The sequence below is a fragment of the Oreochromis aureus genome, linkage group 18 (genome assembly GCF_013358895.1).
Source record: "Oreochromis aureus strain Israel breed Guangdong linkage group 18, ZZ_aureus, whole genome shotgun sequence".
NCBI classification, from domain to species: domain Eukaryota; kingdom Metazoa; phylum Chordata; class Actinopteri; order Cichliformes; family Cichlidae; genus Oreochromis; species Oreochromis aureus.
The window spans coordinates 9,097,302-9,123,421 of NC_052959.1; the positions used below are offsets into that span (position 1 = coordinate 9,097,302).

The 26,120-nt window shown below is 42.2% G+C and overlaps 1 protein-coding gene and 1 long non-coding RNA gene across 5 annotated transcripts in view; both read right to left on the reverse strand.

Moving 5' to 3' along the window:
* Nucleotides 1-2,277: 2,277 nt before the first annotated feature.
* On the reverse strand, nt 2,278-3,177 carry LOC116332004. Its single transcript, XR_004200348.2, has 2 exons — nt 3,095-3,177; nt 2,278-2,978 (listed from the first exon to the last, which is right to left on the reverse strand). It is a non-coding gene; the product is annotated as an uncharacterized LOC116332004 (long non-coding RNA).
* A 5,273-nt stretch (nt 3,178-8,450) lies between these two features.
* LOC116332018 (cAMP-specific 3',5'-cyclic phosphodiesterase 4B-like) overlaps nt 8,451-26,120 on the reverse strand; it is a 46,238-nt gene continuing 28,568 nt past the window's right edge. For all 4 annotated transcript variants that reach the window (XM_031754859.2, XM_039602512.1, XM_031754860.2 and 1 more), the window contains 10 exons: nt 20,848-20,960; nt 14,499-14,592; nt 12,941-13,158; nt 12,751-12,849; nt 12,178-12,342; nt 11,794-11,893; nt 11,503-11,657; nt 11,270-11,392; nt 10,978-11,160; nt 8,451-10,883 (listed from right to left, as the gene is read on the reverse strand). In XM_031754859.2, coding sequence (XP_031610719.1) covers nt 10,512-10,883; nt 10,978-11,160; nt 11,270-11,392; nt 11,503-11,657; nt 11,794-11,893; nt 12,178-12,342; nt 12,751-12,849; nt 12,941-13,158; nt 14,499-14,592; nt 20,848-20,960 — 1,622 coding nt within the window. In that variant the 3' untranslated portion in view covers nt 8,451-10,511. The remainder of the gene's footprint in view (nt 10,884-10,977; nt 11,161-11,269; nt 11,393-11,502; nt 11,658-11,793; nt 11,894-12,177; nt 12,343-12,750; nt 12,850-12,940; nt 13,159-14,498; nt 14,593-20,847; nt 20,961-26,120) is intronic.

The window sequence follows — 26,120 nt, forward strand, 5'->3', positions numbered from 1 at the left end:
TTTAAAGCATACTTCTCGTGTTCACCAGCTGCATGGTCATCAAAAGTTTTTGGGTCAGGCTGTCAGAGTATTGATAGCATATGCTTGGCTAGGGGCCCCTGTGTGAAACTTCAAAGTGAAGTAATCTTACTTTTTTTTTTACATCCTCTGCCTAAAAGCAATGGGGGGGGGGGGGGCACTTTGCAAACTATAGAAGCAGACAAAGGTCTATTCTCTGGGCTCTTTCATATAATATTTCTGAGCCAAACTGCTAAAACACATAAACGGATCCAGAGAAAGGAAAACGGCCCCACTATTGTGTTGGGGTTTTAATTAGACTGACTGACATGGTAGAGTGGAGTCGAGGCATTGGCATCTTTGGTTGCACCCTGAGCTGCACGTAGGCTGTCTGCCAAGCTACTCTGACATACTTCGGTCTTCATTTACATGTCAGCAGATCTGGTGTGGGCCACACAGGCACTGTTTATAGATTGTGTCTAAGTTCCTTTTTGTGTTTCCCTGAATTCTGAAGGCCTTAAACGTCACTTTCGTGTCTCCTTTTCACTGTACGTTTTGTTTCAAATCTCACATCTCTACACTGTGTAACAGTCTCAAACACGGAGCAAGAATGATGGTAATAAATTACGTCTTTGTGCTTTGCTAAAAACTACCCTTATGATCTACAACACTTTTTTGACAATGTCCTGTGGACAGAGGAGGCAAAAGTTGACCTTGAGCCAAAGGTGGTGCACAGTAACATCAAAACCTCATCATGGTGCGGACTGATTTGTTACCTTGGAAACACAGTAGGATGTCAGTATGTCTGAATTGGAAAATGCAACATTTCTTTACAACACGTCAGTAAACTAACCTGAAAACAAGACAGTCAGGTAAAGTGCAAGAACTTCAAAACTGTAGTTTAACTCATTCTTTGCAGTATTTCAGGAAAGAGCCAGAGCTGTTTGGTGCCTCTACACAGGATTTTTCTCCGGTGGGTGAGAGGGTAGCTTCGCTCCTTGGGTCAAGAACGGGCCCTGACTGTTATTAACATTTATGTGCCAATGGCTCAGAGTACCCGGCTTTCTTAGAGTCCCAGAAAAGGGTGCTGGGAAATCCTTGATCTGAGACCTCGTTGTCCTGCTGGGGCACCTCAGCTGCTCATGAGGCCAGTGATAACTGAAACCTGGAAGGGTGTTGATGGGAGAAAGGCCGGCAGAGCTGAACCTGAGTCCTGTTGTGTCAATGGACTTCAGTGATGATGCATAACGAGTGTGTGTCATCCCTGCTGAAGACTACAAGCTGAAGAGCTTTAAGCTTCTCTGTGCAGCCTGGAAACAGGTGAAGCTGTGCCAGACTCCTTGACTATGTTTCTACGATTCCAAAGAGTTCCCAGAGTTTTTTCTTGCAACTGTAAAGATCAGAGTAGTAGTTTAGCCATTGCTTTTAACTATCAGATCCACTACTTTCCAGTGAAGTGAAAGCAACATTTTAATGGGGAAACTATGGGTCCTAGTTTTGATTGTGGATATTTAGTTTGACACATCATGTACCCAAACATACATCTATTCATACTATGGCACTGCCCAGCGGCAGCAGTTACAATCAGAAAGGCGCTGCACAGACCTCTGGGGAACAGCTAAAGTAACACAAAGCAAAAGCGAAGCTGACTCAGCTCCAAAGTCCCTATTTTCCGATCTGGCCAAGTGCTGCAAGTTGCACTGGAACAAAACCGATCCGCTGAGGCAGCCATCAAAGCCACAGGAACCAAAAGATCTGCTGCCAACGCAGCACAGAACCTCTGCAATATTAGGCAGGTTTGACTGGGGTGGTTGTTTTATGTATTTCAAGAGTTTATCCATTATTTTAATCTTATCTTAAGTATTTTATCTGCTGCTTTAAGCTTCTGTTATTTATCTCTATCTTTAAGCATCACTTTTTGGCATTTTATATATTTTTAGGATATATTTGTAAAAAAAAAAAAAATCTATGTTTATTTAATTTTTGTGGCTGTTTCACAATTTATTCATTTCCGTAAGCCTCAACCCATGTTTTTCCTTGATACCCACAACACCTTCAGTAGCAGCACTTGGGATAAAGAAAGATCCTGTCAATCATATCTGCCGTCAAATCATTTTGAAGTTGAAAGAACATTTTTGTCACGAGGTACAAGCTGCAATCGATGTTATATATAAAAATGACTTTTATATATTCTTCATTTACCCCGGTAAAAAGTCTCATTGTGATTTTCTTTTTTAGACATCAGGCCAAGAGGGAAGCAAAGATTGCAACAAATATAACAACAGTTTCATAAAGATATTTTAAGTGTCCATAAAGGACTGGTTGGAGTAGGTACAGCAGTGCAAAGTCATAAGGTCATTTTTGTACTTGATATATAACCGCTTTGGAAATCCTGCAGGCTAGAGCTCATTTACAAGAATAAACAAAGATCTTAGACATAAAAAACACACACACATAAAAACACCATCAATCATGTTTGGTCATCATTTTCTACTGAATGAGTATTTTCACTTTTGATGCTTAAAAGAGATTTTGCTGATAATTATATAAAAAAATAAAGATAAAAAAACAGATTTGCACGTGCAAATAATGACGTATTTTTGGACCGCTATATTGCTTTGTTTAAGTGAAGGATATGAGTACTTTTCCATGACTACTCAGTCCATACATGCACACACAAGCAGACACAAAGGGATCCAAACACCGGGGTTACTTGCTAGAACCTATCTACCAACGATCGCATACTGCTTTAAAGGCAACCCAGCCACAACAGTGTGCCTTATCTGCATGCTCCATCAAGTCCACACAGAGCAACGTGCAGTCAGGCCCGATGCCGACACGGAGGGCCGAGTCTCGGGGTGCAGGGCAGCTGTTTGCCCGAGTCAGGGTGGAGGGGGAAGTTGAAGCCTTATCATTTCTGTTGAGTGCACACAGAGGAAGTTGGGTCAGCGCTTGCAGACGGTGACGCTCTCGGATCCTTACTGGAATTCACAACAAAACAACAATGGGACTCTGACTAATCTCATCTCTTATGCGATGACAAGAAATATAATAGTTTCAGAATGATGAAAAATTAAAAAAGAGAGAGAGAGTTTACTTGTCACGGTGTAGGTGTTGAAAGCAGACTCAGCGTTATTCCAGGCAGAGAGCTTGTAGAGAAAAGCTTGTTGAAAGGTTTGTGCTGATGCACAGTGACTCGAATGCATCACCGACAAACAACAACCTTATCTTCAAATCCTGGTGGCAGCGTCACGTGTTGTTTGATAAGTCAGGTACACAAAAAGCTAGATTATTTACTTATCTGAGCTGCATTTCCAGTGATTTTTCACATGAATTTGAACTGTGTTTTGGTGAAACATTAAAAAGGCAGGAATCACAGGCCAGCGTTAAACCCAAGTCTGGAGCAAAGACCTTTAATAGTAGAGGATTATCTCACCTTTATAGATTCAGCTTACTGTATACCTTCAAATAGGGCCCACACAGCAAACAGTGTGGCATAGACCCCACTATTTTTTCTCTCTTTTTTCTCACTTTCTTTTCCCTTCGCTGCAGACTGCCACAGCAGCTCATGTTGAACGTTTCCTCCCACGCACTCGCTGACTTTGACACACCAGAGCCACAGATCTGCATGCCCTCCCCCTTTCCTCTCCCTCTGAGTGTGTGTGTATAAGTCAAGTAAGGACAGCTATTGATCTGGGTAAAATCAAAAGGAGCACATGCAGATTGAACATGATTTGGTTGACAGTTGAGTTTGGTCTTGATAACACTGTAGCCCATAATGGAGCCCCTTTTCACAGAACCAAGCTCATTTGCTATGAAAGAAAAGACACAGGGTTTAGCTCCAGTGGCAGAAAAATTGTTTGGAAATTAAAGACATCTAAGCTGAATTTAAAAGCTTGGAAGGCTTCTGTTGTGTCTCTGAGTCTGGACTGGGATGCTTCCATCTTTCCATCTCTTTCACACTTTTATCACAGTGTCACAATGTTTTCAGCATGTCTTTATGTATGCATGTGACCAAATGTGTCATCTCTGAGTATGCGTGCATGTTATTTTTATTTATTTTTCTTCCCTGTCGCACTGTGTACTCTTGTGTGCCTGCTGCCTTCCCACAGGGATGTTCCCTTCCATGTCCGAGCAATTCCCAGGCAAGCTGCATTCTGGGTAAAGAGCCCAGAGGAATCAGCACAAATGTCAGGCTGATGCTTTGTCCTTAAATGCATCAGGGTTAAATGTGATCTGACACAGACAGCTTTATACACGGGTCCAACGGTTGCCTTGAAGTCGTGAAAAGCGTCTATCACAGGAGCCTCTTCTTCACCAACAGCTGCCAGCATGGTCAGTGTAATTCTTCTGCACAGCTGATGTTTGCAGAGGCGACGCCTCATTAGTGTTACTCGGAGTTGTCAAAGCCAGCATGCACGTATGGAAAGTTGAGAGAAAGAGTCCTTTATGGTTCAGATGTGTTGTGACTTTATTTTTTAAATGCATTTGTGCGTTCTGTGCATTATATAACTGCTGCCATACACGGTTAATGCTTTTTGTGAGTAGTTGGGGCATTTGCATGCAAAGGCAAAAACCACACTCAGAGAAACAATGGCATATCTACGATGACTGCCGCCACGTTTGATAACTCGATGATTTGTGACATTTTCTGGGAAGGACACATCCTGTTATTGTCCTAATCCTGCATTTTAGAGTCAATGAGACACAACACACACACACATGCACACATACAAGAGGCCTTAGAGGAAGCTTAGCTGCCTCATCTGATCTTTTCCAGATTCATCATATTCTGTAGAGGGGAAGAAGTGTCCTTCTGAGCTCACTTCCTTACCCATCTGTCTCAGCCACTCTGAGATGATCTGTGCCATCCACACACAAAGCCTGTAGAGCTGTTGAATTATCCTGGAATGCCCCATTCTCATATTACCCCACATTCCCCTAACACTGAACGCCCAGTTGACTTCACTTCTTACTGTCAACCCGACTAAAAACAAACAGCAGCTGGCCAGGAGAAACTCCAGGAAGGCATTTGTTTTTACAAAGTGGATATGTAGAGAGCAGGTTTGTTTTGCTGGAAGTGGTTCTCTTCCTCTCTGCCTTGGCCCTGGGCCGCGGGCCCTTTCGGGTCCTGGCTGGTAAGAGTGGAGAACGGACGCTGAGTGGCTGTCAACTGGATCTGCTGGCAGTAAGAGCGTCCTGCCCAGCTTGAACCCAGACGGTGCTGCTGTCGAAGGCCCGGAGCAGGCTGCCTCCAGCCCAGCTTACGTCAGTCACCAACAAACCGCAAGGTTTGTGTTAGAGTTTCAAACAAACTCCCTGCCTATTGCTATGGCAGTATGGACCACCCCCATGGAAGCCTGTCTGCGCCCGTGTTTACCATAAACAGTCACCTCGTTTTCTGCTGAATCTAAAGGAAGACGAGGATGGTTTAGGGTTTCCTGGTGTCATCGAGACATCCAAAAACTCCAACGTAAATAAATGAAACACCCTGAGCACAGTCAAAATGTAACCGGTGATTCATTAAAGCTGTAAATTTGAAATCAGTGCGTGTTACGCTGAACAAAGGACCTCTTGACTGGTCTTTCTCAGTTTTGTGCAACCAGGTAATTTTCATAGCTAAGTAATGAGTGCCTTTTAAACCTTGGTCACCGCATAAATGCAATAAAGTAACTGTCGGAATTTTTAGGGGAAGCAGAGTCATGTCAGGAACGGAGCTGAGACAGACTGGCACTGTCAGGTTTTAATAAATAAATGTTAGTATTATTATTACAGATTGTCAGGAGATTATCCTCAGCATGAATCATGAGTAGATCACATCAGCGAATGTTGTTAGTTAAGTCTATGCTGCTTCGTTTTGTGGAGTTTGCCCACAAACTGAAAACTGTCAGAGACATCACTTCATGTTCATGTTTCTCCTCCTGTTGATCACGTATTCAGATGTTTATCTGTTTGGGTCAAGGTGCTCAAAGCCATGGGAGAGTGAATGCCCTGAGGGCCCCGCGCATAGCATCACTATCTCTACCTTTCCTGTTTACATTGCTGGCTTGATGTCCAGCTATGCTGACCTCAGATCAGCAGGAAGAGCAGTCACTGGTGTCAGTGCAGGGAAGTGACATCACTGAGGGCTGAATCCAGTTGTTTGTTTTCCTTCTGTCACTTCTGGGCTTTTTTCCTCAGAACATACGTTTGGTGCGATTCACATCATTTCCACACCAGATCATGTTTGTGAGTCTAAAAATAAAGTGTGGCACTCAGTATAGCTCAGTGAAATACAATTGGCTGCCTTTTATCTTTTTGTAATATCGTCACAAAGAAGTTTGACTTGTTCCATATTCAGCACATGTCAACAAGCCAATTATTCAGCTGAAACCACAAAAAGTCATGTTTGGCAACCAACATCAAGAAATGGTATGGCTTCCCCACAGCCGGCAGGTTCCAGTATGACTGGCATTTCATAAGGTGACAGAAGACACTGAAACCAAACCCACAGAAGAATAATAAGATAATTTTCCATTGAAGTTTTCAAGAAGTTTGAAACATTCTTTCTGCTGAGTACTTTAAAAAACTCTGCGCAATAATAATACATGGGTGTTATTTTAAGGGAAAATGTAGTCATGCCAACAGTGACTACATTTTTCCATTAACGGTGTTATTACCTGATAAATAAAAATCATTCAAGCCATTAGATTGGAGAGCTTTCTCACTTTTCTTCAACAAAATGCTTTCACCATTCCTTTTGTCATTGTTGGCAGTTTTTTTTCTCCCTTTACTTAAGTGCTTGATTATAAGTGATTGCTGAACTTTCTGTATATAATTTTATAGAACACTTCCCCCTCCATTACTTTGAACTCATGAATCACTAATCATTCAAAAACTCACAGAATTTTTTTTGTTCTATTAATATTTGATTTTTTTTAACACTATTGCATGATTTCAAAACACCAATTTCTGGAATATGTCATCATTGGCAGGGAAAGGCCTGACATTGCACACTTGTGGTTTGCAGTTTAATGAAACCAGTCTTGAACTCCTGCGCAGAGTTTTGTACAATCTTGGGACATTGTTTAAAACGTGAATAAAAACAGAATGCAATGGTTTGCAAATCTATTAAACCCAGATTTTATTCATAGTAAGTCACAAAATGTAGAATTTGTCATTTTAAATTTGATGGCAACAACAAATCTTCAGCATCAGAAAGAGGAAACTGCACAGCACCAGTTTTCTTTCTTCTCTTTTTTTTTTCTTGTGTAGATTTGTGGAGACACGTCTGGTAAAAATTAAATCTCTTACAAAATACTTGGTGCTTTTTGTGTTAATGTTACTTTTTTATACCTTTAAGTTTTTCTATCAGTTAAACCAGCCAGCTGCTTTAGGGGAGCTAGATTTGGCTTTCTTGAGACAGAGCCGCATTAGCGTGTTAGTGCTATTTATGCTGAAAGTTGGTGGCTTTGCTTGACTCATATTTACTGGAAATCTATGAGAGTGGAACCAATCCTGTTGAGGGTTGGGTAGCACTGTGTTACATATATCAGATTATTGAAAATAAAGGTTCTACAGTCTTCCAAAATCACAGTTGAGAAAACTTAAAAAATACACTGTCAACATTTACTTAATTTAATTTTTGTTAAATATTTTTTTAAAAGGCAACAATCATGTTCGTATACATCTGCAAACTAAGGAGACCAGCTCCTGGACTTTTGGGAGAGAAATTTCCTCTTCTTGTCTGATATAGGATTCTAGCTTCTTTGTTGTATTTTCTAGGTACTTTAACCAGTTTTCAGCTGGTGAAAGGTCCTCACAGCAGGCAGGCCAGTTCAGCCAGACTCCATGCTGTTGTAATATGTGGTAGTATGTGGTTTAGCATTGTCTTGCTGAAATGTGCAAGGCCTTACTTTAAATACCTCATCTGGATATGCGCAGAACATTTGTTTTTGTTTGCAGAGTGGTGAACCTCTGCCTCTCTAACATGCTCTTTTTATACCCAGTCATGTGACTGACCTGTTGCTAACAGCAACAGTTACTCTTTTGTTGCACCACCCTGAACTTCTTGAAATTTGTTGCTGCCATCAAATTTATTTTGCTCTATTGTGAATTAAAATGGATTTAGGAGGTTTGCAAATCATTGCAGTGTTTTTATTCACACTTTACATTTTTGGAATTGGAGATTGTGCCTTTTTGTAACAGTTCAAAAAGTTACCTTTTTAAAAAATGGGAGAAAATAATGTGCAGTGTCTGTTTCTTTAGGACTTTTCTAGTTTTTTGGACTTTCTCCTGAATGTGCACCTTAAATTGCATAATGTGCAAATATATATCTTAGGACAATTTCTAAATAGTTTAATGTGTATAGATAAAAACATTTAAACTGAAACTGAAATCTGTCTCCAAACTGGTTTTAACAGCACTGAAACAAACGTCACTGATGTAATCCAATAACATTCGGACCAGAAGAGTCTATTATACATGCCCATTTTAATAATCTGATAGAAAACATTTGCTGAGCACAACATACACCGTTTTACAGTATACTGTGAAGAAAACACTGAAAAAATACATTTGAAACAATGGTATAAATTTCAGCAAATATTCTTATAGCTGTACAATGACCTGTCACCGTACACATTATGCTGCAGTAAATATCCAGCCTTCGCCAGGAACAAAAGGACTAAAAAAGCTTCTGCTGCGCCTCGTATGAAGCGCTGCTGGCTTCCACCGTACAAACACTTCTGGCTGGAATTTCAAATGAAACATACTTTTCAAATCGTCAAAATTGACCTGCATAACTTTATGCTATGGTCTCATAGCAAAATACCTTGCTATACACGGATGAACCAACAAACGAGTTCAGTCAAACTGTCATTTGACACGTGGTAGTGCATATAAATAACAAATATACAGCGAATATTATCAATTCAGTATTAACATATACAAGAAAATGTAATAAATACACTGTTACAAACAGCTTAAGGGTCAGCACAACACAGTTGGGTGCAACAGGACTGTGCAACTCTGTGACCACTTAAATACACTCTCACATCCTCACACGCACACACACACACACACACACAGGAGGAGAATGTCATATGGTGAAACATGAAACTGATCTCCCCGTATTATGACCATACAACGTGGTACCTCTAAGGAAGTGTTTGGACAGATCAGCAACCAGCTGCATAACTGTCGACGTATTCAAAGTGCTGCAATGAAAAACTACAAGATTCAATTATTCCATTACTGACAGGTGTCTTCTGAAACTGCCTTGAAGTCATTCAAAGTTCAAAATGAGTCAGCCTATTCATGAGAATACTGCTAACCACAACAGGTGTGTTGTGTGAGGCAATGAAAAGGGGAATTACAGGGCGGAGACAGTTTTTCCACACTGGATGGGGCTTAAACGCAACTGGGTTATGAAATATTTTCTTTTCCACTTTAATCTTGGAAGATTGTAGTGAGAATTTAGTCTGTAACTGGCTTTAAGTGAGAGGGAATCAATCTCGCCGCCGCTCGGAAGTTTGACTTGTCACACCAGTTACTCTTTGGAAATGCGATCACTCTTTTGAGGGGTGGCAGTGAATCCAACAAAGTGCTTTCCTTATAGGATCTTTGGAGTTTTGGTTTTTGTTCTACAAAAAACAAAACAAAAAAAAAACGGTTTTTCCTCTTTTACGAAATCTAGCCTATGAGTCATTTAATTGCTTACGCAGTTACTTATTTGGATAAATCAAATCAAATTATTTGGTTTGACATGCTTGCTATGGTCTCTCCTTTAAGTTACAGATGCTGTCTTTGTCTTGGTTTAACTGTGTGTGCCACAAAGTGCAAATTGTGCTGGGAAGTCAGCTGATTTTTTTTTGAATATACATCCATTTGTGAAGAACAAGCTTATACTATTGCCAGAACATCAGGAAGACTGTGTGAGACAGCTATGTCCGTTTTGTAGAAAATCTGACACACAGCTACATGAATGTGTTCAATAAATTATTAAAAAAAAAAAACCACTTACAAAAACACACACTTGTAAAAAAAGGCACACTACTCTTTTTAGACAAGTGTTAAAAAAACACTACTGGGTTACAAATAACTCGCTGACCAGTAGCTGTGGTTGGACAATACAGGATCGTATCCAATCTCGACACGATACAAAGAATCTAAATGAACATTTTAAAAAAATGTCCTGAAGTGCAAGTTTGAAATTTAGACTTGTCCCAGTACACGGATTCATACGTCCACTTCACATTCTCTGTCTGAAAGAACCCAGGTTAGGCTCTGCCTCTGCAGTCCAACAGTAGTCCCTTTTGTAAAGAACAGAGCCTACACTCTTCCAGCTCCCTTCCAGGGGGGCTCAAAGACAAACTACCGCAGGGTTTCCAAGCCTCGTTTGCAGGGGTGCCCCACATTCAGTCAGGCCCTCTTTGCCAAGCAGCTCCCGCCAGAGCCAAATTGCAGGATTGCTCCACTGCAATAAAATGAATTCACCAAAAACGTGCTACGCTCCAAGAACGCCACCATTTCGGCTATGTTTCCGACGGGGAGCCGTCATGTGTTGTCATATCTGCCCCTTCCTGATCACAGGGAAGATGCTGTAATGTCACATTGTCACAACTGTCAGCTGTGTCCATCATTCCACTGTCTTCACCTTGTCCTTCCTGGTCATCCAGCGTTAGATCGAACTTGAATTTACTCGCTACAGGCCGCCCTTCCACCTCCCCGTGAGGTCCTCCTTCTCCATCACTGGTGTAGAAAGGAGGTGAGGGGCTCTGGGGGATCATGCTTTGGTACCAGTTCCTGTTGTCCTCTAGTGTATCCAGGATGTCCTGGGCATCGGGATGGACCAGGTCAGCCCACGTCTCCCACAGAGGGTGCACTATGTAATCAATGAAGCTAACCTAGAAAAGATAAACAGAGAGGATGTCAGTAAATATGAAAATTAACCACAGTTTTCAGGTTTTATTTCGAGAGCTGGATGCCTGTGTTCTCTACCTGAGTCCTCTCTACTGAAGCTGTGTGTTTGTCACACATTGGGCTGATTTCCATCCCCCTCTCCCTCTCTCTGTCTCCCTGGTGGAAGAACTCATCCATGATTCTGTCAGTCCACTGCCGGTACAGATCCAGAGGTTTGGTGGGGTTGCTCAGGTCTGCACAATGAACCATGTTACGGAGAACCTGCAGGAAAAAAAAAATCACAGTTTAGTATGTTTTTTTTTTCCTTTCCTCCCTCTGTGGTAAATATAAAAGTGTTTGCGTCCAATGTGCATACTAGTCTGCCTCTTACCTGCATCCTGTCTGTGTAGTTGTCTAGCATCAGGACACCAGAGCTGGTGACCTTCTTGGTTTCCACCATTGTTTTCAAATCCGCCAGCAGACTCATGTGTTTAGACATGTCGGTTGCCAAAACCTGGAAGTGAGGAAGACATGAAAAACGATCAATTTAAGAAAAACTGTGAAAACTGCTCAGATCCTGAGACGGGGCTGCTGCCCGAGACAGACATGCAGACATTTCCTCACCATTTCTATGACCATCCTCCGGAGCGTCTGCCTCTGCTTCTTGGTGAGGTTTTGGAAGATGTCGCAATTTTCTTCCTGCAGCAGTTTGAAGCCCACGGCCAGGTGGTGATTTTCCAGCACTGACTCATCGTTGTACATCAGGGCCAGCTCAGAGTCTAAATGCAAAAGAGGACAAGAAAAGGGGATTAAACATCAAATCAAGCAAATATTTCTCCCTTTTTTCAAAACGTAGACGAATAAATAACTCTAGCTGACTTTTTTGATGGATGTCGAATGAAAAGGTGGACGTACTTGTATTGATTAGGAACTGGTTGGAGACTCCCGGGTGGTCCACGTCGTGAATGGCTGCTGCAAAAATGGCTGCCAAGATCTCCAGGTCAGTGAAGACCGCCTGTGTTTGAAGAGAAGGAAGTAAAATAAAAATAAATTAGCCTTGATAGCTAATTGCTGACCATACAAGGTAAGGTATTAGTCTGAAAAACCAATCCTTCCATGTGTCACCATCTGTGGTATGCTCTTTCTATTGTTGCTATTCATCACAACAATATAAACAGTTCAAGTAAAAGGTGTGGCCGGTGGCGACACACTTTAACTGTGCCACGTTTTAAAGGACAAACTCTGAACACTTAGAAGTGCTGAAAGCGAGTGAGGTAAGACAGATTTTACACGACTTACATCTAATGCAGGGGTGGAGAGGAGGATGTGTGTGGACTGGGCTACGTCGGCAGCGTGGAGGTTGTTGTGGTACGCCACGTCGGAGTGATAGTGGCTCTCTAGGGTCAGCATGAACGTCACAAAGGTGTCCGTTGGAATCTTGAACGTCCTCATCAGGTCTCGCTCCTGCGTGTGACAGTGTGGATTAGAAAAACAAGACTCCTGGCTAAACGTGCTACAGGATATTATTTTCTCTACGGTCTATCCATCTAACCACAGTTCAATTCTGAGTCATCAGATGGGTAGTCATAAACTAGGCAGGGCTCCAGACTAACAGGTGCACTGACAGTATCTGCTGCAGCAGTTTTAAGTTATCTTTTGGCCTCGACAGAAAGGGGTGCAGCATTTTTCTAGACCAAGTGGAAAAAACCCCAAAACAAAACATGTGCACCCAAACTGATTACAGTTTGGAGCTAGCTAACAGAGCATGATGTACACACTGACACGGCTTGCGTGTGTGTTTGTTTGAATGGCTTCACAGTTTTCATGAGCTCTTTCCCGATTAGAGGATGGAAGCTGAGGCTGAAAACAAACCTGGAAGATGGTGTACATGACGCATGTGAGAGGTCGATTGTGAGAATGCTCAGCCACTTTGAAAATATTCAGGCCCCATCTGTTGATGTGTTCCAGGTCCTGTTAGAGAGGACACAAATTTAAGTGTTTGAGCATGTGAGACACCAGATATCACGCAAGTTTAAGTTTCTCCAGTCTGTCTGTCACTTACCTTTGACAACAATTCCTCCTGGTCCGTCTTGACCCCAAAGCGATTTCCAGCACCTCCCGAGATACTTGATGTATGGCTGACTTTTCTCACCCCACTGATCTGTGTCATCATCCCACCGTGTTGCTGCTGCTGCTGTTGCTGTTGCTGCTGGCCCTGCCTCCTCTTCCTTTCCCTCGGCTTTGGAACTGGACACGGAAGCTCCAACTCATTCTGCTTGTCTGGAGAAAATAGAATTAACATTAAAAAAGGTGGTTTTCAAGACAAAAAAGCTGCACTGGTTGCTATTAAATTAGCAATCAATCCCTCAATGCCTGTCTTCTGCAATAAGAATACACTAGTAACAAAAGCATGAAAGGCAAAAAAATAAATGAGTAAAATAGCTGAATACACTGATGAGATGCAAATGTTTTATGACACAAAGGGTCAGGCTGTGGTAATGAGTTGTTATGACGATCAGAGAAGCATGCCAGTATTCCAGGCATTCTGTGAATCTGAGCCATGTGTTGGTAACAATTCAGAGAATCATGGAAAGATGGTTCACGTTAAGCCGAAATGTTTAGAGCAGGGACTTGGAAGTATGCGGGTTCAGTCGGTGCATGTGACTCATGTTTTAGTTGAGTGACATTTCTCACTGTGTGTGAGCGTGAGACTCCCTCAGTCAGTATGTGTGCACTACATGCACAACCGCAGAGCGAGAAAAAAAACATCTTAGCTGCGTCCTCCACAAAGCACAGGAAAATCATCTCCCTACACCTGACAGGTGCTAGCTGCAATGCAGATAAAACCGCAAAGCTTCAAAGATAAACTGAGCTGAGCTTTCATGTTTGTCTCTATCACTGCGCCACTTCTATTGTTAGCACAAGAGGTAGCTTTTTCTTTTCCTCTTTCCACCATGCATCCAGCATCTTGTCTTTTTTCTGTCATGTTTTATGTTTTAGTGCTCCGAGGCAGGAAAATAGACACGTGTTCACAAACAAGAGCCACAACATTAGTCTGCAGTGAGCCCTTATAAGCTGGGAGTCTGGCTGTATGTATGCTGGTGGTGAACTAGATGGGAGGGTAGAAAAACCTGAGGGGCAGAGTGGTTTGCAGGGCTGGCGAGCTGGCTGGCCGTTAGTCACGAAATGCCGCCAGGCTTTTTTTTTTTTTAAAGACAAGCAACCACTGCTGTCCCACTGATGAATAATGCAGCATCTCTCTGAACCTGATGGCACTGTAAGTACACAAGCACCCTCTCTCTCTCCGACTCACTGCTCCTAATCTCTCCAGAGGGAAGTCTTCCCTGAGTACAAAGCCCTCCCTCCTCCCTTCACATATCTCTGCAGTCGGAGCGAGGGGACCCTGTCTCCCTTCCAGACCAGATCAGACTGGTTTAAGAACAGCGTTGCAGAGGAACTGTGAGTTTCCCCACTGCTTGGCACATGCTTTGGGTAACCTCGCAACCTCTGTTACATTCCTGAAGGATGCTGGCTCACTGAAGTCACACATACAGCACATTTTGCAATGGTGCAATGCATACTTCAGGAGGTGTGTGGTAAACATGTGCTGCAGTGCTCACCTAGGAAGGTGCTGGAGATGTACTCTGACACTTGGTTGCCTGATCGGCTCATCTCAGACAGGTGGCTTAGCTCCCGGTTCAGCATCCTCTTGAACTGGAAGTAAAGAGATAAAATGTTAAGGAGGTAATGTGATTTATACGTAGAAACACATCCAGCAAATGAGTCTGACTGCTGTTTCTAAGCAGGGGAATAAACCCTTTCCTGTTATTTTCCACTGGAACACGTCCCATGGGACCCTGTTCTCTGGATTTAATGCGCCATATTAGGTTTGTGTATTCTTCCCCAGTCTCCTTATCCAGACTGCTTCGTATTTCAACACAGCATATACGATGCGTGCTGTGCATAGTTTATATTTCCTTTATGCAGATTTTCCAGATAAGCAAAAGACGCCAGTTTTCTCAACACATGCAACCACTGAGCAAGATGAAAAACATTTCGTAATGCATTCAAAGAGAAATTGGGCACTTCACCAGCAACAGCAAACAGACATGAATGTAGAATATGCACAGAAACAGTCCCATTAATGGAAAATCTCCTCTGGGACACACCTTAATGTATCCCCAGGACACAGAGAACAGGTAGTTGGCCTCAGGCATGGTGCTGAGCAGTGCTGAGCCCCCCAGCAGAAGCAGTAAGTGCTCCTCTCTGAGTGGACCCCCAAGGCTTAGCTCAGCCCTACAGCCTGAAGCTCAAGGCGTCACCAAATCACCGCCTTGCGACGGCTGACTACGGTAAAAACGCCCCGGCCGAAGTCTCTGGAGAGGGGCTGTGGCGGAGCCCTACATTCCCAGCCAAACGCGCCTCCTCCTGGCTTCCTCCATTGTTATCAAGGATTGCGAGCCACTGTCGTGAGTGATGGAATCCCCCTGGATGTGATCAATATTCCCTTTCCTCTGGCTGTCGCTGCCTCTGTCCCTTTCTTCAAACCTCCATCTCCTTCTGCCACCATCCAAAAATCATACTGGGGAAAATCCAGCCTTTCCAAGCCCAGATTGAGCAAGTCACGAAAAAAAGCCAGTCTTCACAGCAGAAAGAGAAAAGAAAGAGAGGGACTGAAAAAGGCAGAGAGAAGGAGGAGGAGATGGGGGCGCGCTATAGCTGTAGAGTTCCCTGTGGCACAAATTGCTGGAGCCTCTCTCTCACTCTCTCTGTCTCTCTCTTTGCCTCCCACCCCCGCTAAAAACTGATGCTCATGCACAGCACTGCAGAAAATGAGAGCTTGGAGGATCCCCCACATCTTCCTCCCTATTTCTAGCCATTTCTCTCTCACTCCTGTGTTCTGTGAAACCCCCCTCCCACCGCTGTCTCCCTTCTCTACTTAAAATGCTCCCCCTGCACAGTAATGCAGAACAGATGCAAAGCATACTGCGCAACGTGAGACTTCAAAGCACCAGAGCGTTTATCACAAGGATGATGAGACACAGACACAAACTCAGACACAGAACTAAGCATATTTTAAAAACAGAAAATGGGGGGATGCAAATAGTTCAGTCCACAATCGTTATGTTTTGCTGTATCAAGCAGACGACAGAGTCTTCAGTCTGCGGCCCATCGGTGCACCACCATCTGCATGGCAACCCGAATGCCATGGCAACAGAATCACATGGTCCGTTCACTGTTCTCATGGTGGTCCCTACTTTAAAAACACAGCACTGCATCGTAAACATAAACAAACCCATCACAAAAACCGCAGCAGCGACGCTCCAGATAGGCATTTTTAAAAAACCCATAGCTTCTGTGCAAAAGGAGATCGATTTTTATCTCTCATGCAAAATGTTCTTTTCGATTTGAATAAGCGTATGCAAACATCACACCCCAAAGTTGATTATGAAAACTATGTAGTAATGGTGTGTGCAATAAAGGCCATTTCCAGAGAAAGTAATTGGGCTTTCCTTTTTTTATAACTCTGTATTCTAGCACTGGAAAGAAAATAGAAAACCTGTCATTGTGGTTTCTGCCAGGCCTTATATTCTCTCTTATAATGAGTTCTTTTTGCTTCATACTGAACCAGACTGTCTGGTCTCAACAGCTGTCTAATAGCTGTCAACCAGACAGCTAACATCTAGTTGACTGTGGAACTTGAATACCACTTTCAAAGCATCGGCTGCACTAAAAACCCAGAAAGATCAAAGAAGCTGGAATCAGTTGGCTTTAGTCTGCTCAAAAAGAGCTTGTAATTGATTCTTTAATGCAGCACAGTTTGGATTTGAGTGACCTCTAGGAAGTGAATTAGGCACACAGCTGTATGTCAGTCACCCGGGGTCATGTAGTTCAGCTGAAACACATCACACACACACGGCACGATGACAAGGCTGCGAGTGTTCTCAGTAACCCAGATTACTCAATGCATGGCGTTAACTCATACATCCTTTTACGTTAGCAAATGATTCTCAGTTTCAGAACAAACTGAGGAAACTGAGAGAAGTTGCACAAACTCTGACAAAAAAGGAATTTGCTCTCACACAATCAGGAGCCGTTGTTTAATAAAGTTTAAATATTCAATGCATAATATAAATGTGTCCCAAAAAAACAAAAACTATGGAAATAACATGCTACAAAAAGTAAAGACCAACATATTTTCAAATATGCAATCATAGAAGAAAAAAAAAATTCAGGAAAAGTTTGAGTGTAATTACTGAGGAGCAAAATTATTTTTGTTATTTGAAACTAGATCTCACTTCAAATCCAGCAATCTATTCTTGAATAAAACACCATCTCCACATGGCACGCTACACTCCTACAACACAAAGTAAGCCTCTATAAAGCTAACTCACCTTTTTCCAACTCGCAAGCATCTCAAAGTTTATCTTCTGCTTTTCAGAGCAGCATAGTCCCATTGTCACACAACGAAAAAACAAACACAGCACAAAGAAATCCTGTAAAGGTCCAAGTACATTAACTCGTCTCAGCGTGTCTGTGAGCCAGCCGTCTTCCTCTCTCTATTCTCTTTTCTCAACTGGCGTCAGGCAGGAAACTTATAGCAATAAAGCTGACTTAACTGACTGGCCTACAAAGTCTAACAGGAGATTGATGGCTCCTCCCCCCCATACAGGCCTGAGCATGTGTCTCCACCTACTTCCCTTTTTTTTGCTATAGTAATTCCCTGAGATCATTTACTGGTAGACATCCTTCTTCCTGTAGCCTCAGGCACCACTACTAACATACCTGAGCTCATCACAGAAAAGTCCCAGATAACAAGTTTAGGGGTCACGCTAAAGTTCCTGATATATTAACTGACAAGAGAAATAAAGAAAAAAGAAAAACATAAAACGTGAAGAAATGGGATTTCTCAGGAACAATGTGACCTCATAATGCAACACCATTGCACTGCAATCGAACAAACCCCAGAGTGAGCACACGCCGCCTCTGTCGCATGCATGCGGCTGTTTCGAGTGTCAACACAAAATGAATGATGTACATCAAATTTACACTGTTTAGTAACACAAGAAAGACACATTTCTTCGAAGGTGCTGAACAGAAACAGGTAAGAACAGGGTTACAGTAGAAACATATTTTCCATTCGCACTCCTTGTGCTGTCTTATTTTCGAAGATGAAGATCAGATGAAAAACAGAAGATTACAGAGGTAAAACTTTTTTTTTTAAAAATTACGATTAAGTACCATAATCACCGCTGGAGCTCATCTGATCTCCTCACCACCCTTTCAGTCAAATGGAAGCGCAGCACTATAATTTAATGTCCATTACGCCTGGTACAGCTACAGACCCACCACTGCATCTGTTTCAATAATTTTGTCATTCTTTCCCCAGTGAAGACGGCGGGTGCTTCAAAGCTGAAGTGACCACACGTGAGTTAAAGTTTCCTACTCGCTTGTGTTCTCCTCGAGGGGCTTGCCTGCACGCTACCCGCAAAAGCACTAAACTCCTTTAACTGCATTCAGATGGCAGTGTTTGTCCAAGGCCGTCACCGGCATCGGCATGGAAGTGTGGCGAGGTTAATGATAGTGAGGGGCAGGGAAGTAGCTCCCCGCTCTGAGGTCACAGCAACCAGGCTGGCGGTCAGCAGAGTGTGTGGTCTTGTATCCCCGGATACACCTGTGCCCTTGGAAACTGAAAACGGAGACACCCCGGGTTTGATTGTGGCTTCAATTACATCTAGTGGTGAAGAAAAAAAGGAAAACCTGACTCTTTGTCAAAATTTGCGTCAAACGCCCACAAAAACTGGGCCGATGGTGTAACAATATCACTGGACTTGACTCCCAATTTTGCAATAAGAACTCGATGGACCAATAAATAGCTTCTTTCTATCCCTGTACAATTGCACAACAATGTAGGACACTGTTGAAACTTAACTGTAACATTATAAAACTGTTGCCCAGTACACTTTTAAAAAATCAGCATTGGTCAACAATGGCACTGGCTCGTGTTGTTAGGAATCTGTACCTGGTTTGCCTGAACAAGTTGCTACGCTGCTACAAGCCTAGAGGGCCTTTTCTCATTGTCTTGACAGTCCCGGGGATGTAGCTGTCTGTTAGGACTCAACCACTATTGTCATCGAGTAACAAGTGAGCAGAGGAGAGGAGGCACAGGAAATACAGAGACAGGAAGCTGGTGTCACGGTCAGAGCCACCCATCATGGTCTGACAACACCCCCTCCCCATCCCAATCCTCCCTCAGACCAAAGCTTAGAGCACAGACGGAAATGGACACCACCACCCTGGGTGTTTATAATCTGATGTCGCCGTACAGTCTCCGCTGTCTGAGCAATAATGTGCCGCATACAGTAAATTTTGAAGTAAAATACGCACAAAGAAAAAAACAGGCTCATGTGCATCAAAGCAAAGGGAAGTAATTAGTTCAAAAATGCTGGTTTAAAAACCACAGTGTGTTTAAATTCAGTAAAACCAAACTGGAAGACTGGCACTTTTAAACGCTTAAAACAACACGCTGCTGAGACCACCGATGAGAACAGACATTTTTTCATCCTTTTGTCGGTACTAACAGTTAATTATTTTTTTGTGGAGATGCTTAAGTTCCTTTTTCCTTTAGCACATTTTTTTGGTCACATTTTTTTGGGCAGTTATATTAACTATAAACTGAGTTTTACCATTTAATAACTTTCCAGGCAGCGTGAGACACAAGTGTCTCACAAGTGTCTCACGCTTTAACCATGTTTTAAACACGCTAAACTAAATGGCACAAGAGATATATGTTTGCTATATGTTTGGCCCCTTGTAAAGAAGACGCAGTTATAAAATTATCCTGGCATTATTCTGTTTAATAATGGAACATATAGCAGATCTGGTCTTGCCTCTTCCACAGCAAGCAGAAGAATAAGTTCAGTACTTTCAAACCAGCCTTAAGCAATAAGGGCCCTGCTAAATGGACTCACACAGAGCTACACCTTAGAACTGAGCCAATATCAACACAGCACTAAAATGAATGAAAAATGCATCTGGGTAATGTTTTAATCAGCCCAACCTAGTAGTATAACAAGCTGTGTGTCTCGGGCAGTTTGATTAAGGTAAGGATATACAAGCAGGACAGCCTTGGAATTCAGGCAATAATGGTGTTCAGATGCAACAGGTAGTTCGCTAAAGTTGTTATGCAGCGAAGCAAACATTCACTTTTTTCTCTCCTGTTTTTATCAAGAGATCTATAAAATGATGATGCCTGCTGATATGCTACCGCAGAACAGCTGTTGCTTTGCAAATGCGTCAATGTGGCTACAAGTATTTTACATTTTGCGTAGACTGTGCAAATGCACAACCACACAGAAACAAAGAGCAATTATACACAGATATATATGCAGGCTGGCAGGTCATCACAGGCCAGTCAAGCCATCATCACAAGTATCATGCCTTCAGTGAGCACGTTACAGAATATGTACCGTGATGGTAATAATTATAATTCTGCATTGCATACTATGAGATATAGGTTACAATTATAATGTTTAACTTAAATCTTTTTTAATTATGGTTTGGCACACTCTAATGATTGTTATTTCAGTGGGTAAAAAGAGATGCTGGCAAAATGAAGGATGCATGCAAGAGTTTGCTGTGCAATATGATTCTAGATGAAAGCACAGCACTATGTGCATGATAGCTTTTCACACTAATGAACTAATGGTTCTTTTGTGACTTGATAAAATCATCTTAATAACCTACTGTGCCAATGGTCAAATATCCAAATAGTTTTTTACCCCTGAAGTTAATTATCAAAAATGTGAATGTTTGTAGTGTTCTTAGGTATTTCATCCAGGAGGACAGGCTAATAGCTTTTTATAAAATCACAGTAATTGATAAATACATGTAGAAAGTCCCAGGTAACTTCACACATGCGTTGTTGTCACATTTACATATATTAACAAATGGCCCAGATTGTCCTACCTTGTTGGAGGCCATGTCGCTGACAGACCGGTAGGTCTGGATGGTCTCCAACTGGTCCAGACACCAGTCCAGCTCCTCCATGGTTTCCATAGCCAGCTTTTGGTAGGACTCATCTGCCAAGAGACACATGGACATGTAATCAGGTCTGAGAGGATCCATGTCCATACTTGATCCCCCAGACACCATGCGTGGCGGTCCAAGTGTCCCAGAGTGGCTTGATCGTAAGGGGCACTGACATGTAGAACCTCCGGAAGACGCAGAGGAAGATGAGGAGGTGTGTACACAGAGCTCCTTCATCTTGTTCCGCTCCACCACCTCCGAAAGTTCAGGGGAGTTGTTTTCTCAAACAAACAGTGGCTATGGTCACTGTTTGCTGACTCGCTCTGTCTTTCTGTCTCTCTGTAGCCTCATTCTCTGCGTACCCCCTCTTTCCCTCCCTCTTGCGCGTGCTGCAAACCCCCTCCCATTTCGTCTGGTTCCCCCACCCTCGCTCAACTTCTCCCTCTCTCTCATTAAATTATCCCCCTCTCAGTTCCACTCGTTTGAAGAAGTAGCGTGCAGACTAGGCAGTTTGCTGCCTCCTGCTGTTGGTGTGTCTGTGACCCCCTGCCCATTTAAATTAACAGAAATGGTGTATACATGCATTTAGAGTAAAAAACACAAAACAAAAAAACCCTAACTGCTTTTGGTGCAAGAGACACATATAATTTTAGCTTTTATTCCTGTCACTGTGATTACATCCAAACAAATGCATCTCTGTGAAATTTCATTAGAACTTTATAGACAATAGCAGGAGGACTTCGTCACTACTGCAAAGACAACTCATTTCCAACGACTTCCTTTCTGACATGCAGACCATTTCAAGGAACCCTGGTGAACTGCATCTCCAGTAGCTCACAGCACACCACCACACTTCACAAACTGGTTCTCTCCTCTCTGAACCTCTCTGAGGGAGGAAAAAAAATTATATCAAACATCAAACGTGTTTGCACAAGCAACACGAGAGGCAAATCTTGACTCCCTGAATCGGGGGGAGTCCAGGCTAGGGCCACACTGCGAGCCAAAGAAACCAAAGCACTTCCTCTTTGGCTATGAACTCCCAGAAAACATGGAGTGGAATTAATGAATGGTGGAGTGACTGCTGAGGGCAATCATAGCTGTCGTTTGATTAAATAACTCTGTCGTTAGCAGCTATGACTCACATGTGGTAGGCGCACAGTGTTTAGAAGGAAAAGAGTGGTTTACAAGAAAATCACTGGGAAACTCAAACATGAGGAAACATATTAAAAAGTATCACTGCTCAATATGCCAATGTTTCAACATATTTCTAGCTGGAGGGAGCGAACGCTAAAACACATCTGGATCTCCCCACCTTCCTTTTTCTATGGAAAAGACTGATCTCTACTTCATAGCACTTCACACATGGAAGAAATTTACCCCATATGCTTAGCACAACAGGACAGCCAGCGTGCTGCTCCCCAATTTACGTCAATATAGTGGATCAAAGCACTTCAAAGCACGATGATGGCATACAGATTTTGAACCACCAGTGCTGAACAAAGAACTTCAATGCAACCCCAGACAATGCAGCACAGTTAAAGGAAATATTTCACCTTTGAAAGTAATCAGAACAACACCCGGGATTCTTTTGACTCCCAAAAAAGTGAACTTTCAGCTGTTTAAGTTCACTCACAGAACTCATGCCACTGGCTCCTCATATTACACGACTGCTACCACTTGTGTCATTTCTCAGGTTAGACTAATTTTTATTTCCTTAAGTTCCTGGTTGGCCGATTCAAAGAACCTTTGGCTTCGATACAACGCATAACTGGATGCCAAGTTTTGCGGACCAGCCTATTCACAGACTCCACTGGCACGCAAGCCATGCAAAAGTCACTGACACAGAGCAGAAGTATAACATCAAAGCAGCTCATGCACAAGGCGGTGAGCTGTTGAAACTAGGTATACATCAGCGTGCGGCTGTCTTGGTCCATAGGGGCAGTAGACGTTGCCAAGAAGGTGTGACCACATCCTGCCCTCATTCCCTTAGAAGAGGGTGCATGCATATGCAGACATTTTAGCTGGGCACCTTGAAACATCAAAGGACTGGCTCATCTGCGAAGTCTGTATGATTGGGATTTGGGTCATTTTGAAGCTGGCAGCTTAATCACTGACAGAGTCCAGAACATATAAGAGTGAAACACTCAGACTACTGTAGAAAAGCTTGCTGGACTTTTGGCTTTTTGGGCTAAAACAGTGGCTGAAAAGTTACATTTTTTCAAAGTCTGGAGCCAAACTTCCCTTAGTTGGGCTGTATAACAATGACATATGAGTTGAAGTTCTAAATAAAACAAAGTTATGCACATGCACACGGTATGAGTAGATGGAATGAACCTATCATCACCTTTGGTTCTTCATAAATACAGTGTTAAATGGGCTGACATTTCACAATGTCACCAGTCAAAGGTGGCGTGACGCACATTCAGTCTGAGAAACCTGCTTCCAGACAGAGTGTGAGGTACTTTTCCAGCCTGTTTTTTCAGTGGATGTCTTTTTCTTTTTCTTTTTTTTCTTGGTGAGTTCTAATGCTTTGGCCATATGCTGGAGGCTGCAAAGAGGACAACAGACCTCAGTGTGCAGACAGACCTCGTCTGCCTTCCCCTCTCCCCCCCTTTTCCCCTCTATCTCTCCTCTGTAGGGCCACAAACCAGCTTCTGTAAGAGTCATCCACCACACTAACGAGCAGGGCTGCTCCCAAACCGCCATTCCTGCCAAAACACCTTCCACTTACATCCCCCTCACACTGCACCTCTCTATGTTCTCAACCTACCCCCATAAGCTGTTTTTCCTCAGTGTCTGACTGAAGAATTGCACTGTCTCAGCTCATACCAACAACTGCCATGGACTGACCAAACACGCACTTCAGTAAAAGTAGTACAAAAACAGCAAAATGACCCTATTAGGGTGCATTTGTGTATGTATCATTGGGTTAGCATTATTAATGTAAACAACATCTGGGTAGCATTAAATAGTATATATACAGAGCAGCTTCTCATTTTTATTTTATTTTAAATTTGCTTTTCACAATGGCTTTCTGTGTGAGAGTGGCTTTATAAGTTGGCATTTTTTATGCAGTATTTGAGTTTTATAGCGAGGCTGACTTTAACACAGTGACTACAATGCCTTTAGTTGTGTTAATGTTAATTGTTAATTCACCAAACATTTGGAAAGTGCAGGAAAAGAAAGTTGATGGTCAACTCAAGACACCGATGTCAGACCTGTAAACAGACCAAGGCTATCTGCATGTGCGCAAACACATTCCTCATAGTGACCTCACCACATCCCAGAAGAGAAATGCACACTTTGACACAGTAACTTGCACGTTTTCAGTCGTTTGTTATTGATTTTGCATTACATGTGGGGCTAAGACAGGACACGGGTCAATAATTTACCATTGTATCACCTCCAATGTACGTCAATTTGTTCAAAAGTGCGAGAGGGGCGGAAAGAGGACTTTGCAAATTCATGATTACTCTTGCAAAAGCCTTTGCTCTTTGTGTCAATCATTTGCATTATGCCGTCTGCTTTGAACTCTAAACATTTTCTTATTTTAACACAAGGTAGTATATGAATTAAATGCAAAAACGCTAAAGTGTTACACATATTGTACTTTCACAAATAATGTAATTTATTAATTTTATGACATTACAAGTATATATTCAGAATTTTAAAAATTCAATATTTTTACTTTCTATATATGGTGCATGCTTTTTAGATTTTAGCAAAGCATATTTAAGTTCATCATTCTGTATTTTATTTTACTTAAGTTTAATTACTTATTGTGTTTCCAAATAATGTATTTCATCATGCGTGTGTATATATAATTTTATGCTGTCTATTGTTAAAAAACTTTATGAAAAAAATTGTCATAGCCACAGAAAAATTATATTAGCATACTGTTACAAGTTACAATACAAATCTATTGTTTCCCTTGCTGTGCTACAGGAATAAGTTGGTGTGCTATATGTGAGACAATTTTGTATAATGCTTTCCCTTTTAAGGTAGCATTAGATTTAAAGTGATGTGCGGTGGACAATCAGAGACGGTCCAACCCCCGAAACCACACCACTCTTGGTCTTCTCACAAATAAGCCTCACTAATTGTGTCGCTTCATAGTTTACAACTGTGAAATAATCTCATCGCCTATGAAAACAAAAGACTTGAAAACACACATGCACATACAAACACCTCATCAGGGCCTGTTTGACAGCTCATTCACAATGCACCATGGAGCTGTGTTGGCACGGGCCAGTTAGAGGGAAGGGCCACAGGGAGGTTTATGACTGTGCTGACGTCAATGACATAATTCAAATACTTAACCAGGCTGCACGCTTCCAGCCCTCCGGATCCTCTCCCCTGGCTGTGAGCCTGGAAAACCTGAAATGGAATCCTGCTGTGGAGCAGAGTAACTGCTGCACACGAGAGTGAAGCAGACTGACCAGACTGAAAATGACAGGTCAGTTCTTCTGGCTCAGTTTGTGGTGTGCTGTCTGATTGTGTGTCCATTCACTCAATAACTTTTTGTTAATAGGAGGAAATAAATTACATCACATTGATAACAAACATTAGAAATTAAGTACAACACCATTCCCCAAAAAGTTGTGACAGGGTGTTAAGTGTTAATAAAAACAGAATGCAGCTATATGCAATTCTTTTGAACCCTATAATTAATTGGAAATAGTATGAAGACAGCATTTAGAGATTCTGCAAGTGTTTTAGCCATACAGTTTTGAAAACCTTATTAAAAAACATATGCTCATTTTGAATTTGTTGCAATAAAACATTTCAAAAGTTTTTGGAAATCCTGTGAGAGTGGGAAAGATTTGGCTGGAAAAATGTGTTGCTGGCATCAACATCGAAATGAACAAACATTTGATATGGTGATATGAATGTTGTTTAAATGAGTTGCAAATCCCTGTATAAAGTTTTCATTTGCATTTTGCACTGCGCTCAAACCTCTTTGGGAAACAGGTTTGCATGATTTAATCTAATTGCCCATTAGGTAATCTGCCTCCTTAGTCACCAAAGCAACTTTTCAGGACTTGCAGGTGGATTTCCAGGTAGAGGACAATTGATATTGCTTCACATCATCATTATTAGTGCTCCAGAAATGGCAGATGAATAATTTTGAAAAAACAAACAAACAAACAAACAAAACAGAACGAAAAACTAAATCGTCAGAAGATAGCTGGTGGCTTTGGAATTGGGTTTCG